At 35.2% G+C, this 18,495-nt stretch overlaps 2 protein-coding genes across 3 annotated transcripts in view; both read left to right on the top strand.

The window, feature by feature from the left end:
* Positions 1–5,041: 5,041 nt before the first annotated feature.
* On the top strand, positions 5,042–10,506 carry LOC123551099 (dynein light chain Tctex-type protein 2B-like). The gene is made up of 2 exons (XM_045339791.2): positions 5,042–5,196; positions 8,902–10,506. Exon 2 carries the CDS (start codon positions 9,112–9,114, stop codon positions 9,601–9,603), a length of 492 nt encoding a protein of 163 aa, XP_045195726.2. The 5' UTR covers positions 5,042–5,196; positions 8,902–9,111; the 3' UTR covers positions 9,604–10,506.
* A 5,442-nt stretch (positions 10,507–15,948) lies between these two features.
* Positions 15,949–18,495, top strand: part of LOC123551100 (alpha-taxilin-like) — a 71,068-nt gene continuing 68,521 nt past the window's right edge. For both annotated transcript variants that reach the window (XM_045339798.2, XM_045339794.2), the window contains exon 1: positions 15,949–16,026. In XM_045339798.2, the coding sequence (XP_045195733.2) occupies positions 15,979–16,026 (48 nt within the window). In that variant the 5' untranslated portion in view covers positions 15,949–15,978. The remainder of the gene's footprint in view (positions 16,027–18,495) is intronic.

An 18,495-nucleotide genomic window follows, 5' to 3' on the forward strand; every position in this document is an offset into this window, starting at 1 on the left:
AGCGAACAGCATGGAGCCTGACCAGACTGCGCGGATGCGCAGGCTGGTCTGGATCCATGCTGGTCGCATACCCACTATGTTGGTTTTCTCATGGCACGGCTCAATTATGTAGTCAAACTATGTTTATATATTATACAATTATATTTGTCAGATTTTTATCTTACATGGTTACCCAAGTCTGAATTTAAAACAACTTCCTGTTGATATCTAACATTACTCGAATGCTCAGAGAATTCACGTATGTGTACAAATTCACTCTAAAACGTTTAAATCCGGAATAAGATATTTAACACTAGATTGATGTAAAACGTGACATACATCACTTGAATATTTAGAGCTGTCCCCTTACACAGGTAAATACGTCCTTAACGCTTAGCCTTACGTTTTGAGAAAATAAATCAAACAACACCAAATCATAGAAAGTAAGAGTTGTTTCACATGACAATTTAACAGCTTGATAATAAAGAAAATAATAAAATGTGGGTAGAGACCCGTCATTGCTCGGCGGAGCAGAAGCGTCAGGCGGGTTATGTATGTCCTGTTCTTTGACTCTGATAGAATTATGGCTCGAGTCCCTATCCCTGGACACAATAGTGTTACTGGTACATTTTACAAAGAAAATGTCCTCTCTGCTGTTCACAAAGTGCTCAAGAAAAGCGCGTGGCATCAAGCTGCTACATGACAACGCCATGGCCCTTCGTTCAACCGTAGTACACAATTACCTTAAGGAGAATTATATTGAATTATACTGAGGTTTTTACAGTCAGATGAAGAGTATTTTGAAGGTCTCACATATTTATTTCTTGAAACATGACCGATGTAGATAGCCTGCCACTGTTGCCACTACTTTCAAACGCTCCTCGTATGTACAACAAATACTACCTACTAAATTTTGTTTTCTTTTTTAAACAATTATTCAGAATGGTTTGTCTGTCCATGGTTTCGTGTGATATAGTCAAGCGTAAATTCATTTTTTATTGCTTTTGTTAAACAGGTCCTTATTTTTGCAAAAAAACTGTACTGGGTATATTAGTATTTTAGTAGATGTTTGCGAGACATATTATACATTATAACTATTTGAGCACGTTGTAACTTGTCTTATTTTCGTAATTATTTGACATGTATAACGTGTTAGTCTCCCAAGCTGCCAAGTATCTTTAACTAATACTGGTTTTATACGAATCAGACAGGCGGTTCAGATACTATATTTAGGTCGAAGGTACAGATTTTAATTAGTTGGAATGACGAGCTAAAATCTTTAAATAAACAAACAAGGATTTTTACTGAATGTCAGTTGATACCAAAGGATAACTGAATCGTCAATAATGTATTTGCAGCTAAGCATATTTCAAGTTAATTTGCGATAATAAAACATTATTGACATTTGCTTAAGATAGAGTCAGATAAAGGTAGATTTAGATTATAAAAAATCTTTGAGGAGAGGCTATTAAGTAAATAAATTGCTTATTATAATGATTGTTTGTATAATGTATGCACAGTATCCTTTGATAAGGCAATCAGGGTCAAATAAGATTTGAAATTCATATCATTTATTATTGAATCATACGTCCCTATCTTACTATGTTTAGACAGAATGTATACAAATTATTTCAGGTTTATTAGTGTCATAAACAATTCACGTACCACAAATCATAACGGTGAAAATATTGATACCATGATGCTTATTATATAATACTTTATGTTCTCATATTCCCGTTTAGAGCTGTTAATATGTATTATATACCTATTTTTCATTTCCATTCAGCGATTAGCAATTGCACCACGTGAGCGTCCAATACATTTCTATATTAAATACAATATATTTCGTATTGAACGATACAATAAATTCATTGGGAAAGCCCTGTCTGCATAAAATTGAATGCTATATTTTTAACCAGGTTTTCAACGAAAACCTGAGTTATTAGACTGGGGTATGTCGTTGGTCGGGCGGGCGGGCGGATGGGCGGCGGCGTCAAACTAGTGTTTCCGGTCAATAACTTTTGTTTCGGTAAAGATATTTGAATAAAACTTGGTATGTATGTAGCTTATATCAAGACAAAGGCTGGGATTGATTTTGGGGTTTCTGGGGTCAAGGTCAAGGTCACTGTTACTTAAATTGAAAAAGGGTTTCCGGTCAATAACTTAACTTAGGAATGAGCTATCATGATGAAACTTGGTGTATATAAAACTTATATAAAGTTGTAGCTTGGGATTGATTTTGGGGTTTCTGGGATCAATGTCAAGGTCATTGTTACTAAAAATAGGGTTAGGGTTAGGGTTAGGGTTTAGGGTTAGGGTTGTGCTTTAAAGTGGTGCACTGTGATTCAGTATACTTTTTTATGCCCCCAAAGGGAGGCATATTAGTTTTCAACTGTCCGTCCGTTAGTTTGTTCGTTCGTTCGTTCGTTAGTCACAACGTTAACTTTTTGCATGAAGGCACTTTACTCGCGAACCACTGCACCCAGGACCTTCAAACTTCACATGCTGCTAGTACTTATTGAGTACACCACCCCTACTGACTTTGGGATAACCAGGTCAAAGGTCAAGGTTACAGGGGCCAATGTTAACTTTTTGCATGAAGGCACTTTACTCGCGAACCACTGCACTCAGGACCTTCAAACTTCACATGCTGATAGAACTTATTAAATACATCACCCCTACTGACTTTGGGGTCACCAGATCAAAAGTCAAGGTCACAGGGGCCAACGTTAGCTTTTTGCATGAAGGCACTTTACTCGCGAACCACTGCACCCAGGACCTTCAAACTTCACATGCTGATAGTACTTATTAAGTACACCACCCCTACTGACTTTGGGATCACCAGGTCAAAGGTCAAGGTCATAGGGGCCAACGTTAATTTTTTGCATGAAGGCACTTTTCTTGCGAACAACTTCATCCAGGACCTTCAAACTTTACATGCTGATAGTACTTTATGAGTACAACAACCCTACTGATTTTGGGGTTACCAGGTCAAAGGTCAAGGTCACAGGGGCCAACGTTAGCTTTTTGCATGAAGGCACTTTACATGCAAACCACTTCATTCAGGACCTTCAAACTTCACATGCTGATAGTACTTATTGAGTACATCACCCCTACTGACTTTGGGGTCACCAGGTCAAAGGTCAAGATGCTGCGGGGGCATTTGTCACCATTAGTGACAGCTCTTGTTATTCTTATGAAAAGTGTTGAAAACCTGGTTTCGTGGCATTGCCGCGTTTCTTGTTATGGAATCTTGCCATTTAACAGAAAAATAAGCAGAGAGTAAAAATATTATTCAACATTTTCCAGTACAATTTGGGTTATATTTTGACTAGAACCCATTCTGAAAAACATATTAGTGGAGCGATATGCAGGCTTGTCAAATGTTTTCGAATGGTTACTAGTCCAAACTTATCGCCGTATTGCATAGAACAATGTTAAATGCCGAAAAGATTTAAAGCCAGCCAGACGCCTTTGGTGTTATATAGGCAGTCATTATGGTCGGTTCATTCCTCCAACTACGGTAATTCTACCTCCTTTTCGCCTATATTTACGTGTACACAGGTGCGAGAGTTACATAAAGTTATTCACTTTTCCTTTTGTTTGAACATTTTACCTCCTTTGAAATAACAGTAACTGTACATTTAAATAAGTATCATATTTCGTTAGTTGTTAAGAATACAACAATTACAGACAGAATACATTCGGTTATTTCTTTATACTTTATGAGAGAATGACAGCATTCATTTCTTTTAACGAGGACAATATACCCTCAATAATTGGTGCGTATTTAAATATAATTTTCAGCAAATTTAAAGTCATACATGTCCTCTATAGAAAGCTTTTGATCAGACAGTAAATTACAGATGTGTTTCTAAACGTGTCACAGGATTTATAGGTTATTGATTATTGTGTACTGGTGTGAAATATTGTATTTCAACAAACAAGTTTTAATTGTTTTAGAATTCTACTCTATACCTGCTCTTTCACTTTAAACGTTAAAGCGACTTATTCAAAGTTAGTTAGTAAAAATTAAAGTGTCCCAGTTTTTGCTAAATATTTATATAAAGCTATTGAAATAGATTCAAATCAATGTCCTGCAAGTGTTTTACAAATTCTGAAAGTTTTACGTCTTTTGTTTCAGAAATAGTATATCCCAAATAGTGATTTGTCATTGAATAGAATTATTGTTATGAGTTTAGATACAAAGGAAGTACATCACGAAGGCGCAGTCCGAGAGATATAATAATACCCCTCTAAATTTTATTCAAGAGCAAATTACTGTTTGAGGTATATCATTTCGATTCTAACACGTTATTAAGGATTATTATGTACCCCTGACGATATCCATCAAATATTAGCCCGTTTTCTGTGGGTTTCTTTTCCAGCGCGCTGCAATGCCGTTTGACGCTCTGCCGTAATAATTGTGACGTCAGAAAATGAATTTTTGCAGTAATAACACACAATTTTTAGCCTTCTTATCATGTTTAATACGAAAACAAATCGGGTCGTGTTAGAATATATATTATATTCGGGTAAGTCATGTCTGTAAGGCCAGATTGCAGATTTTTCAGGATACAAATTCTTGTAAAAAATAAAATCTGTAAAATGATCCCTTGGAAGCATAGAATGCAACCAAAAAAGAATGATAGCAGATTCGATTTGACTGAGTCTGTTCACGAGGGTTAATGAAGTGTGCAACACCTCTCACGCCCCCTGGTACCGGCTTCTCTACTACCCATCCAAAGGGACTCCATGATCGCAAAGTACCGAAAAAGGCATTGTACAATTTCAGGCCGAGACACTGTGTTCTTATTCGCAACAAGTTAGATAAACATAGCAATCACTCTTGCTGGACAGACCTGTTGAGAGAATTTTAATTTATAATAAAACGAAACGAAAATTTAAATTAAACTAAAGAGAAACCCCGCTTTATATTACTTTAACCAATAAACGCTTATCAGCTCTTGTGTGTTTTTGTATTGTCAATTCAGTACTCAATAATCTCTTTTTTCACCGCTTTGTTTGATATGAAAAGATTTAGTATTTACATTGATTGCACACGAGGTTTCACGTATTGTCTCTTAGCTACACCATATCTCGTGGTAGAAAACAAAACAAATTAGATTGAACATAGACATTTAAGGAGATCGGGTTTACTTTCATTCTTATTAACATTTAACACATTGCAATCTCATTGTTCTTGGATAATTTTCAGTAAGTATGCAGTCATTTCTATCATTTTTATGAAGCTGAAAACGATTATTAAAAAAAACTTTACATTAATATGTAGAACAGATTTACTCTTTTATCAAGTTTTTCCGTTAATGCATTACTATTTATTGTGTAAGTTTATTGGCACATGTTAAGATTTTGAGATCCAGTAATAAAATGTTTTCATTAAGACTTTTCAATGGAGTTATTTTCATTGTGCACCTGTCTGCATTTGCAAACAACAATTGCAACAACCACGAAGACTTTTAATTTTCATTTACTGACATTAGAAACAATATGACATTCTAACCGAGATGTTGTTGTTTTTTTTTTTGTTTTTTTTAATATAACAGAACTAAGATTTTGATATAACAGCGCTTAATTACTTGGCTCATTCGTTGATGTATTCCATGAAGAAGCAAAAATAAACATCGTCAGAAATTTTATTTCAGTAGACCACTTTTAAAACCGTGATGGTACCAACCATAATCTGTATCTTATTTGAAGTAAGCATGCATCTCATTACCATATATGATATGTTCAAAACTTACTTGCGCACGTAACATCACTAATTGAGGTCAATACTAATTATTGTAATATATAATAAATAACATAAAGATCTCAAAAAAAATAGTTCTATAAGTTCAGAAGTAATGTTGTTAAGATAGTTTTTATGTTTATGCACGTATAATGCATTTCGTGTTTTTAATATATGATACACTGACTTGCAGTTAGGTTTGCTGCTAAAGTTCTAAATCATACTAATATTATCCAAAGTAGTAGTAAAAATTTGTCTCCTGCTTCCCCTCCCCCTCCCCCCCCCCCCCCCCCCCCCCTTTAATAGTATGGAATCTCATAAATCATATGTACATTTGATAATTTACACGAGAGTTCTTTTTTTTTTTTACTAAACTCGGTAAAACTAGAGACCCCCTGCTGGCGTGTTTTTAAATTGACATATCTTAACCTGCAGGGATTAGACAAGTAATACTTAGTAAGAACGCAGGATAAGAAAGATACTAATATTAGTCAATCTATCAAAACAAATAGAATACTGATACTGTAAGTATTACTATGTTTAAACATTCAGTCTCATATCTACACATACTTGGTCATGTTTTAACAATAACTGCTGTACTACAAAACGGTTAATTCAGTTACAAAGTCAATCAGTTTTTATACTGTCACTTGCAGTATTTTCGACCCGATATCAGGGTGCCGTATATCTTTCTTGACATACCGTCAGTTGACACGTGACCAGTGATATACCGTCAGTTGATCATGTGACCTTATGATCGATATTGTTGTCATAAGAAATTTTGCATTGAAACCATCACCATTGTGTTGGAAATGTCCGAACTAAGAAAATGAGTGGTCAAATAATGAGTTTTTATTCAAAAACAAAGAAGTTATTGCGATTTTGTCGGTGATTACGTCATTATATAAGTGACGTCATTACGAATATGACGTCATTAAAACGGTTGTCGCACACTTATTTTTGTAAAATAAATTGCCAAATATCGGAAAATGAAGTAATGACAAGATAAATAGAATAATAGGTTAGTGCCTAAGATGGAGAAAGTTTATCTGGCTCGGCTCCGGACGTTATCAGGTTCGCCTTCGGCTCACCCGATAACTTCCTCCACCTCGCCAGATAAACTTTCTCATCTACGGCACTAACCTATTATTCTCTATATTCGTGGTTTGCCGGGCAGTAAGATCAACGTTACTGTCATAAACCTCAACGCGACCAGATGTTTTGTTATGACTATTTATAATATATAGAGGGCATCTTTTCATACAGAATTACTGAACAAGTTGAATTAATTATGAAACTGAGAAAATTTTTAATTCAAAGAGTAAAATTTATTTTGAAAGACAAAAGAGTAACATTTTTATCATATGTTCTTAACATTGATTTTCTTCTGTTTCTTATTACCTATCATATTCGATCTTCGTCGTTTTTACTTAAAATGACGTCAGTATCAACATGTTATTACTCTAATGTTAAATACCAAAGTATTTAACCTAATTCACTCCCGTTAGGCTACGTCAAGCACGTGATAAATATCCCTTTAAATCTACATTTATAAACTTGTTCGTACCACATTTACTCATCAACATTTTGACATGGACTTGTATTCAGCTTACAGATAATGTTTGGAGAATGAAACGAAAATAAAGCAAAGAAAACAAAGTGTCTACAAATCAGCAGAAGGTGTATTTGTCATTATGTAAAATACTTAAAGTAACGTTTTACAGTCCTCTCCGATTAATTCATTCCTGTACAGTAGTTGCGCTACTGTTCATTTTTCCATCCTGATAAGATAATTCTCTTAAAACAGTGTCTCTTTGTCCATGCCTTGCTGTGACTTCCAAATATGAAATATACGTAAATACTTCAGTTAAGCAAAACACATCTGCTCTGGTAATATAAACATTGTTAAGCTTTTTCAACCATATGAGATATTTCTACTTGATGATCGGGTCATGCGAACCGCGAAACAATGCAATTCCCATATTTTGTAGAAAAGGGGACATAATGAAACATGCGTAGGGTAGCTCAACAATCTGTCTAATGTTCGAGTAATATGCAGATTGTTTTCTCTATGAATTGCCCGGGAACTTGTAAAACCTGAAAATGTCAATATTACTACATGTACATGTATAAAGAAATAGTAACGGTATAAATCAAAGACTGCAAGGAAAAACATTTTATCTATTTGTATTCATTTTATTTATTTGAAAGAAAAATATTCGATAGGCACGCATCACTAGATGGCGACTTTAAACCACTCCACCCACCACCTCCATCCCCTCCCCATCCTTCCTTTGGGATCATGGAATCCATTCAATATATATCATAATAGATTTCCGTTGCTTTTGTTTTGCTTGGTTGTGTTCTGTGCTTCCAAAGGGTCATTTTAAACATTGCATTATTGAATGAAACAAAATTAAAAGCAAAGAGGTATCTATTTATGGCTAAAATGGAATTAATGCATTTAACTCGAGCACATGTTATTGATTCCTCTTGACATGAATATATATATAAAGTAAATTATTCATTCATTTCACAATTCCATTCAATTAATCGTAAACAAGTCAGTCGTTCTTAGTTTTGTATACACGCATGTTTCAACTTCATGAATATGTTGATCTACATAAAAATCTGCAAGTTTATTTTGGATTCACATTAATCTAATTAGATAGTAGAAGACTTGTGGGGTAAAATTTATCAAAAGCTTTTTTATCTTGATATGGTGAATCTATTTATTTAACTGAAAAACATAATTGTGAATGTTAATCTAAAATCAGAATTTCATTTAGAAAATAGTCGAGTATAAATCTATGGTATTCAAAGCATCGAAGGCAGTTAGATTCTATTAATTGTTTAATCTATCACTTGCACAATAACTGATTGATTTTCACCTACGTTAAGATCGATCTTCTACCTGAAATGAAACCGCTGAAAAGGTCACTAGATAAAACAGACCAGATTATGAGATTACTGATTGACATAGCAGAAGTAAGGTCTTAAAGTACAAAAAAAAAGGAAAGATCGGATCATTTTCATGTGTTTTGAGTCAGTTAAAGGATATTAGCCTGATTGACTTACTTGGTCAGTGGGTCAGATTTTAAGATCATTAAAATCATGAGTCCGCGCGTTCTGTTTTAATCTAGAGATCAATAACCCTGTTTCTTTTCCAGGAAATGAATAATGAATTACGCTAAGAGGGAAGAAAAGAGCCACAGGACTTAACACATTCATATACATGGAGATATAGAACGATTCCGTCGGCGGCGGACTGGTTTAGATTACTGGATATATGAGCTATATGTGAACTGTGAATAATTTCTAAACTGCATTTAAAGTAACCATTGTTTTAAGATAGGCGAGTACTTTACAAACAAGACATAATGAGTAAAGTCAGAAAACCTGGAATTCTGAGATCTGTAATGACTAAGACACCCATACGGGAAGGGTCTACAAGAGAACGCACGTGGGACGCCAAGTCCGATATATCAGATAACGTGCTAACCGGGCCAAGGCAAATAGAAAACACGTATAAATTAGCACCTGATGACGAGAAGAAGTTCAGACCTGGAAAAGTAGAAAATGTGATGAAAGAAACTTTAACTGAATTCCTGGCTGATGTTGAATATGAAAAGACGCTGGGACAACGCATGAGTAAGTTGTTAGCGGATACCATAAAGACGAGGGTCAAAGAATTCAAGTGGACACGATACAAGATTGTGGTACATGTGATAATTGGTGAAAATAGGGAACAAGATATAACAGCCGGAAGTAGATTCCTCTGGCTAGAGGATACCGATAACTACGCATCTACCACATTTGCAAACAAGTCATTGTTTGCTCTAGCAGTGTGTTTTGGGGTATATTACGAGTAAAGACTTAATGACTGTATAATGTAAATGAGTATTTAAGGCGTATGTGATATATATTTAAACTTGAATGAACTAACAATACCCAGCCTTAATATGGAACTTTACAATTTCACGAGACTTGTCTTTGGAGAGAAGTGAAGATGATATATTGGCATTTAATTTGAAAACAGAATTAACATGTTCTTGTTGGTAAAGGTTTCGTTTCAAAATTACTGATTTACCCTTTATATTTACTAACCGATTTTAAATCTTATACATGTTTATGGATTGTATTGTAATGTTGACTTACAGATGCAACTACTGAAACTAATGAAACGTCCAAAAATATGACGTATGAACATTTATCGTAAATAATGTAATATTATTAATAGGTTGATTCCACCTTCTCCTGGTCTGTTGTATTGACCGAAGCCACTAAGCCTAGACCAACAAGTTTATCCAAGGTTAAATAATAGGCCTAAACGGGAAATGATGCAGAAAACGTCATATAGTTCAATTTTAAGTCACATGTGTATAATTACACGATCAGTAGGTCTACACACTATATGCCGACTGACGATCGAAGAAAAAAATCGTGAACAATGACTGTACGACAATTCAAAAATTAAATACATGTAATATAATTATTTCAAAACATATGTTTTGGTACACCATTTTTTTTTACTAATCCTTTACCGTTAAAGCATGTTTACATGTATTTCTGGACATAGTAGGAAGTTTTCTTAAACCGTATTTAAGCATGAAGTTTCAAATAGTCTAGAAGTTCAAAAGGGATTTGCATTTTGGAAATATATTTGAAATTAACAAAGTAATGAGTATTTTACTGTACTTGGATTTGTTTGGTGACAGTTTTGTCCACAGAATATAGATATTGTATTTGAATAAATGACATAGAGTTTACATTTGTATACTCGTTTGTTAAAAATATTCTAACTGGAAATAATCCATGGCGGGTAATCAGAAACAATCTGGACGTTCAAAGTAAGATAACAAAAGTTTCTGAAAGAGTTCTTCTAACGATATGAAATGGCATAGATTATGGAAAATGAAAATATTCGTTCTCACTTGTTGAAGAAATTTAAAAATTCTATAGAATTATAAAAATGATGTATATTTAGGCTATCAATGCATTATATTTAGGAGTCACCCACTCCTGCACTTTTTCCTCTACCCCGGCTCCTTTACTGACTGATCCTCTCATAGAGAGCTCCTTACTGTCTGTAACTGAACTTAGCAAGACATCTCTCATCTGTTGAACTTTCTTCACTTTAATCACAAATCCAACCAATATATCTTAATGAGACACACAGCTATAATTACTTTAAACATATTTTGTGTTACTTTACATCGGCTATTGCGTTTAAACCTGCAGCTGCATTTCGATTTTAATATGCCAGTGGTAATAAAAATGATAAAATACAATGCACACCACAGCAACTTCAGTAATAGTAAAAATGTTCGTTTTCAATGAACATTATAAGGTTTGCGCTCTTGGTGAGATAAGCAAAGTTGTCAATATAATACAAAAATGTATGTTTATTCGACCGCCGAAAAGGGGGTTCGTCGTTCTACCTTGTATTTTTGCTGGGTTTTACGTCGGATCGACAATATTATTGGTCAAATGGCGACCTCCCAGCTTTTGATGGTGGAGAAAGACCCCATGTGCTCCTCCGGGCATTATTTCATTTCAGGTGGGCACCATTATAAGACCACCGACCTTCCGTAAGCCAGCTGGATGGCTTCCTCAATTGAAGAATACTACACTCCGAGCAAGGCTCGAACCCAAATCGGTGAGGAGCAAGTAATTCGATGTCAGCGACCTTAATCACTCGGCCACGGAGCCCCCCCCCCCCCCCCCACCCCTCTCCCCCCACATGTGTATCACTGTACGTCGATCCTACATAATGGGGCGTAACGAAGAACATCAAACAAAGACAATAGTCCAGTTGGAAACGGTGCGTTTTAAGAAAACGATCCCCTCTAACCGAAACCAAACATCCGTTTATGTACGTGAATGTACAGTATTTAAGGGTATACAAAAGTGCGTAGACGAAATAATACGCATAGAGAAAGAAACACAAAGAACAAATAAATGAACAGTTGGGCATCGTCTTGGAACGGTCACTGTCAAAACTCTCCCTGGTTGCTTTAAACCGGTCAATGGTTTACACCTAAGCTAATTGTTATCTCTCCCATGTCCATATGTTGCAGGACAGTGTCTAAATACTTCTCTAGCCCATGACTCCTGGATTGCTAGTATGTGGCTGTTTTTTGTTGTTGTTTTTTCTTTGTCTATTTTTATAGTTTAACATTACAGTCACAAATAAACCTTTGAAGAGAACTTCTTATCATTATTGTAGGTAAATTGATACGTTTGTGTACAATTACGTATAATCTTAATCTTTATGTATGATTTTGGCAAGTGTTAAATATAATTGAATTATTCGGTCGTGAATTGCACGCGTTATTAAACTGTCTCATGGCACATAGATTGACCATATTGACACTCTTGATTCTTTACTTTTCATTTCGGTTCATTTATTTCTTACATACAATTAATATTGTTTGTCACTCACATTCTGCTAGTGCGCTAAGTATTTCAACAGATAATGAGACCTTAATCGCAGAAACGAAGCACCTTGTCAATGAATAGTTTGTTCAAAAAGCCTTGCTTAATCCAACTTTTAGTGGCATATTCTTTCCACCGTCGAGTCATACAGCATAACTTGGGCTAAAATGTCTGACTGCTGCATATTTATCGTGTGCTTACGAATTAAAGTATGCATTCTTCGACTGTACTCGGACTCGGTGTGTTATATTTTCTGATCCTTTGGGGTCACGGATTAAGCCGGTGTTAGGGGCGTGAGAGGTGTTGCACATTTCATTACTTCTCATGAACAGACTCAATCAAACCAAGTCTGCTATCATTTTTCTTGGTTGCATTCTATGCTTCTAAGGGATCTTTTTATAGATTTTATTGACTATATCACAACAGCAATCTTTAAGTGCCGTGTAGCGGCTATAAAAATCTATCTCCCCGTACTTGGATTCAGTGTTGTTATATTTTCTGGTCCTTTGGAATCACGGAGTCCATTCAATATATATGTAATAGAATTTTTTTTTTTTTTTTTTTTTTTTTTGGTTGCATATATTTCTAGATTTGTTCAATATTTCTAGATTTGAAAGCTTAATCAGTGATTTCGTTCATACAGTAAAATTACTTTCAGTGGAATATCCATATATAATTTTATGTTTTATGCGTGTTTTACTCGAGTAAGGAAAAGAAATGCACTATCGTAAAACAGCATTCCACGAAGATTGCTTTCTTACAAAAAATGTCAAATCGCCAAATACAAATGCTTATAAAGTTTACACAATCCTTCGTTACGTGCGATGAACATGGTGTTTTCATTTACGAGCATATTTTTGCCTATTGTAACGTGTGAAACGAATTCACCTGGTCAGGAGTAAATTAATTTTCACTGCCAGTATTGATGTTAGCTACCAGTAAATTAGACTTTATACTCCCTAGCGGCGTACTGATTTCTACATTCTACATCAGTTAACATGTATGTCCACATGATCCCTATTTCCATGTTGTAGAATGGTGTATCACTTTAATTTACACTGTTCTCTATGTTTTGAAACATCGTGAGGATTGAAACTGAGTTAATCTATTTAACACCAAGTGACGTTTGTTTGTTTTTCGTTCTTTTTTTATACTGACCGTCACAGTGCGGTGCTCAGTTATATTCGTTATTTGTTTTCTTTAACTTCGACTTTGTCTGTTTCTTGTTGTGTACATGTCAATCATGTTTACATAATACTCTCTTGTAAGTTTTTTTCTCTTTAGAGGTTGTGGTTTTTAGAACGTGACTACTCCTTTGGAACTGTGTCTTGTTCTTCACCTCAAACGAACAGTCAGAACTGTCAAAGACAATTTTCAATTACATTATAAATTGTTAAATGAAACAGCTTTACAATTGTCCGTGCACTGAATGTGGACGACATGTGATACTTTGTGAGCCATGTCTATACAGTTGCAATTGACGTAAAGTTGAAATGTTCAAATGGAACTATCAAAAATCTAGCGACAGATGACTTAACAAACAATGACAAGAGCCACACTCAGTAAAAACAACCGCCAACCTTTCATGAACAGAGTCAATCAAACCGAGTCTGCTGTTATGTTGCTTTGTTGCGTTCCATGCTTCCAAAGGATTTATTAAATATCACAATAGCAGTCTTTTTGCGGCGGATGTAAAAAGTATTCCCGTACTTGGACTCAATGTTGTTATATTTTCTGGTCCCTCGAGATCATGGAGAACGTTCAATTTTACTATAATAGATTCCGCTTAAGCCGGTGCTAGGGGCGTGAGGGGTGTTGCACTTTCATCACCTCTCATGAACAGACTCTGTTAAACAGAGTCTGCTATTTTGTTACTTGGTTGCATCCTATGCTTCCAAAGGATCTTTTCACAGATTTTATTGACTATCACAGCAGATCTCTCCATTCTTGGAATCAGTGTTGTTATATTTTCTGGTCATTTGGGGTCATGGAGTACATTTATTTTACTGCAACAGAATTCCGCTTAAGCCGGTGCTTGGGAGGGAGCGTGAGGGGTGTTGCACATTTAAATACCAAAAGAATCTTTTACAGCACTAAGTCAACTGTGAACGTTTCGAATAGTTTCCTGTAATAAAAGACTGGAATTCCATCATCTTATGTAAACGTTGTGGACACAGCTGTTGTCCTTGTGGAATGTATAGCCATTCTGTTTCCTAGGGACACGCTCCTTCCGAAGAAGAGAAACCATACTTAGACCAGAAATGGACATTTATCAGAGTCAAAGCGGAAATCTCTAGGTCACTGTGACATTGATCCTTGACCTACTGACCCCAAAATAATAAAAATCATCTGGTGACCACTGCAGCGTGGGTGGAATACTTGGCTTTATCCGATCAAAGTTAGCATTAGCTGGTGGAATGCATTTTCAAACAGTGTAAACATATTGTATTTCCAATATATACATAAATAAATGAATATTTCATTTTTTTTGTATATGTGTAAAGGGTCAAAAAGTTGCCCCACAAGTTCTCTCAACTTAAGCAACTGACCGTCTATAAAGGAGGGAGAACATTTTATGAAAAACAATCAAATATTTATACAAGAAGTGTCTTTAAAAAAGATACACGGCCGCATTAACCAATGTACACTTTAAGCTACGAAACGTGCATGCACTCTGCACTTTTACATACTAAAACAAATCAAAATGTAGTTTTTAACGTAAAATTTTCATGTTTTTTTATGTAGAACATATTTTACAGAACACATATTTGACATCATCATTATATTAATCATAATCTAGGAAACTTTGGCAAAAGATAAGACTAAAAAGGAGGGGCCGAAAAGCAGGGACTGAAATGACCAATTTGAAATCTTCACGGGATACCAAATGACCAAAATGGGATGGGGACGAGTTGACTGGGGGGCGAGTTGTCTGGGGGACGGGTTGACTGTAAATCGTTTACGGGAGATCACTCCGTATCAGAAGCTTTGTACAAGGGGATTCAGGTTTATGACGTAAGCTATTTCCACAGAAGTCTTGCAACAGATTATACTGTCTAACAATACAGCTTACCCTTTAAGAAAACATTATCTGTTCACAGTTGTTTGAAGCTCAATCAATAAAATATATATGAGCCGCGCCATGAGAAAACCAAATTAGCCGCTTTTCATGGAATTACACATTAATGTAGCATTGAAGGTTCCATGTGCACCGCCGTATGAACACATCTGCGGATGTCTCTAAATTGTTTTTTGTACTTTTTAACATGTGTAAATGTTGAGTTCTGCTCAACCCGGGGCTAGAGGGCGTGGACGGTAGCGTGCATTTCCACTACCGTCCATAAACAGGCTCAATCAAACCGAGCCTGCAACATTTTCGTTTTTGTTGTGTTGAGCGACCTGCGGAGTTTCACTTTTTCTATTGAAAATGGTCGTCGCTTAATGGTGACTTCAAATAATTCTCCGATGTTTCTTTTTTTTTTTTTTTTTTTTTTTTTTTTTTTGTTTATTTTTGTTTGCTAGGGCTATTTTCCTTACTTTCATTGCAATTATTTGCTGGAATCACATGCAATTTCGGGTAGAGCTATTTTCTTACCACCAGTTTAATTTGGGCTGTGCTGCAGAAACTATTTTTCTTGCATCTTTTGTTTGATTTTTATTCTGTATTAACAATATTCTTCAAGAAAATGTAAGTCACAGGCTTTTATTTAGTGTGATAATACCAGAAAAGGAATTAGTGTATTCACGCCTAGAGGCAAATCTATTGTCGCAGTGTAAATATTTTATGATATCGCCGCTGACGTCATAACATGGCAGCCACCTTTGCTGGAAATCCTGAGAATTTTACTTGCGAAAAAGTTAGAATTTTTATTGTTAACTGTTGTTTAATCGTGTTTTTCATAGTAAAATTCAGTTTTTAAATGTTTTATTCTGTAATCGAATCAAGCTTTTATTGACAGATTGGTAAAAAATTGCCAGAAATAGCAAACAAAAACAAGGTCGGAATCTCTCATAGAAACATGCATGGGCTTGAGAAACGATATTGGGTGTTCTATAAATTTAATTTAAGAAATTATGGACCTCTTGACATATGGAAGGGTCGAGTGGGTATGGGTCTGTACCTGTAGAATCTGATTCTTAATGTACGGATCAACACCAATAGGCAAGACTGAATATGGTGAATTTGTCTAGGAGTGGGAACCGGCGTCCCTGGGACCAGGTATTTCATATGAAAATGGTTCAGTAGTTTTAATACATTCACTAAGTGGTGATAAGGGTTCAAATTTAAGCGTGCATATTTGCAAAATGCAAGTACTTTTTATAAAAGGAGTTGCCTAGATTCTAGAATTTTTCCTTTCAGAAGTGTCTAGTGATACCTCTAGAATTTTAGTGTTCTTTTAAGTTTTGGGGGATTGGTGGCGGGGCCTGTAAGGAGGGGAAATTTGAACTAAAATAGTGGAAAAATTGCATCGTGATAAAAGCAATATTTTTTATAAATACGCGTAAAGGAGAAGTATAGAGTTTTGACATTTTAAGCTGAGACAAAATCTGATGTCATAACCAGAATCGAAGAGCGCTGCTGTACTCTGTCTGTCACACAGACAGTCAGTGATTTTTTTTGCGCCGATTTGACTCCGAAATTCGTCGTCTTCCCAACTGACAAAAATGGTCAAATTTCCCAAAAAATGCTTAAAAATGCCCCAAAACAAGATGATTTTTCCCAATTAGATTGATTTCTTGTGAAAGTTAAACTAAAACAATGCAAATAATCATAAAAATTCCGACTCTAATTATAGTTTATTCGCAGAATTTTGTTGCCAACTCGAAACGCGTTGTTTACATAAATTAAAACGGGTCACGGCATAGTACGGCATTTAGTATGACTTTCATCACTGTCGCTAAACACTTTTTCATGCGTCAAAATGAGTCTGGGAAAAAATTGTTAGAAACTGACCTAAATTATCAAAAAATGTCGCATAATTCCAAATATTATAATAAGAAAATAAAACTTAAACACGCCATCGGTACTCCGGTCATTCGAACATCTTTTGGTAAAGTTAGAGAGAAATTAAATTCAAATCAAAGGTCGGAAAAGCAAAGTGATCTGTCCCAAGAAATCTGAGTCCCCACAAAATGACCCTCAGAAATCAACAGAAGCTCATGGTGACCCTAAGCTATCTGAGCCATCAGATCCTGTAACATCAGAAAATAACCTGTCTTTCCTGTCTGTTTAACCTCTGTGCATATTTCAATGAAATAAATTTACCTTAAAATAAAACTTTTCAAAATGATTTCTTTATTAAGGTTTGTTAATTTTTCCCAATTTTGAAGTTTATCGCGCTAAAAATTCCCAATTGAAAAGGCATGGGCTGTTGCCAAAAAAAGTAAAAAAATCACTGAGAGTAACTGATTGACAGCTCACCAATGCGCAGTGTATAGGACTATGTCACACTCACAGTCACCAGCCGTCGTTAACTCAAGATTACAATGACAAGCGTGTAGGCCAATCAAATATTAGTTGTGTTTTAATTTATGTATTAGTTTCTGATTTAAGATAACTGTTCACCATTTCTATTTACACGAAAATGTAAGGTCAACATATTATGCAGTATACGCAGTCAACCGAAGGTACATCAACTTTCCCGCCAAAACACATATAAACTAGCTCTTGTTATACAACACATACAGAAAATGTGTCACTCTTAATTATAACGAACAGGATGGGGTTATTGTAGATAATGTATATAGCACTGTTTTAACAAAATACAATTTTAAAAGTATCATTTTCAGTCAAGGGCATCTTAAGTTTAATGTGTCTCATGACGCCGAACAGACTGACGATTCTTCGAACATTAGTCCTGATTTCGTTCTTAAATTTCAAGGAATTTAATAGCACTAAGGAAAAAGATATTGTATGGTACATGTCTTGGCAAAATAAAAGTGGAAAACCACAGGTCTCCAAACACGACATAAACGAAAATGTTGCAGGCTCGGTTTGATTGAGCATGTTCATGGACGTACAGAGCTCCAGATAAGCTTTTGGTGCAATTGGGTATTTACCCATCACTTTTTGTCTGAATTGGGTATTGGAAATTTGAATTGGGTAAAAATAATATCATTACCCAGCCTTTTCAGAAGTAATTGGGTATTTGCTAAAACCAATTGGGTATTTTACCAATCTCGCACTAACAATTGAGTATTTTTTTGCTTACAGTATACATGGTATATATCATTAAACAGGACTGACTAAGTATTTTAATGGCGCCCTTCAATGTTTAATATAAAAATGTATTTAAAATTGTAATGAATGTTTCATACTGTTGTCT

The sequence above is a fragment of the Mercenaria mercenaria genome, chromosome 4, assembly GCF_021730395.1.
Source record: "Mercenaria mercenaria strain notata chromosome 4, MADL_Memer_1, whole genome shotgun sequence".
Lineage (NCBI taxonomy): Eukaryota > Metazoa > Mollusca > Bivalvia > Venerida > Veneridae > Mercenaria > Mercenaria mercenaria.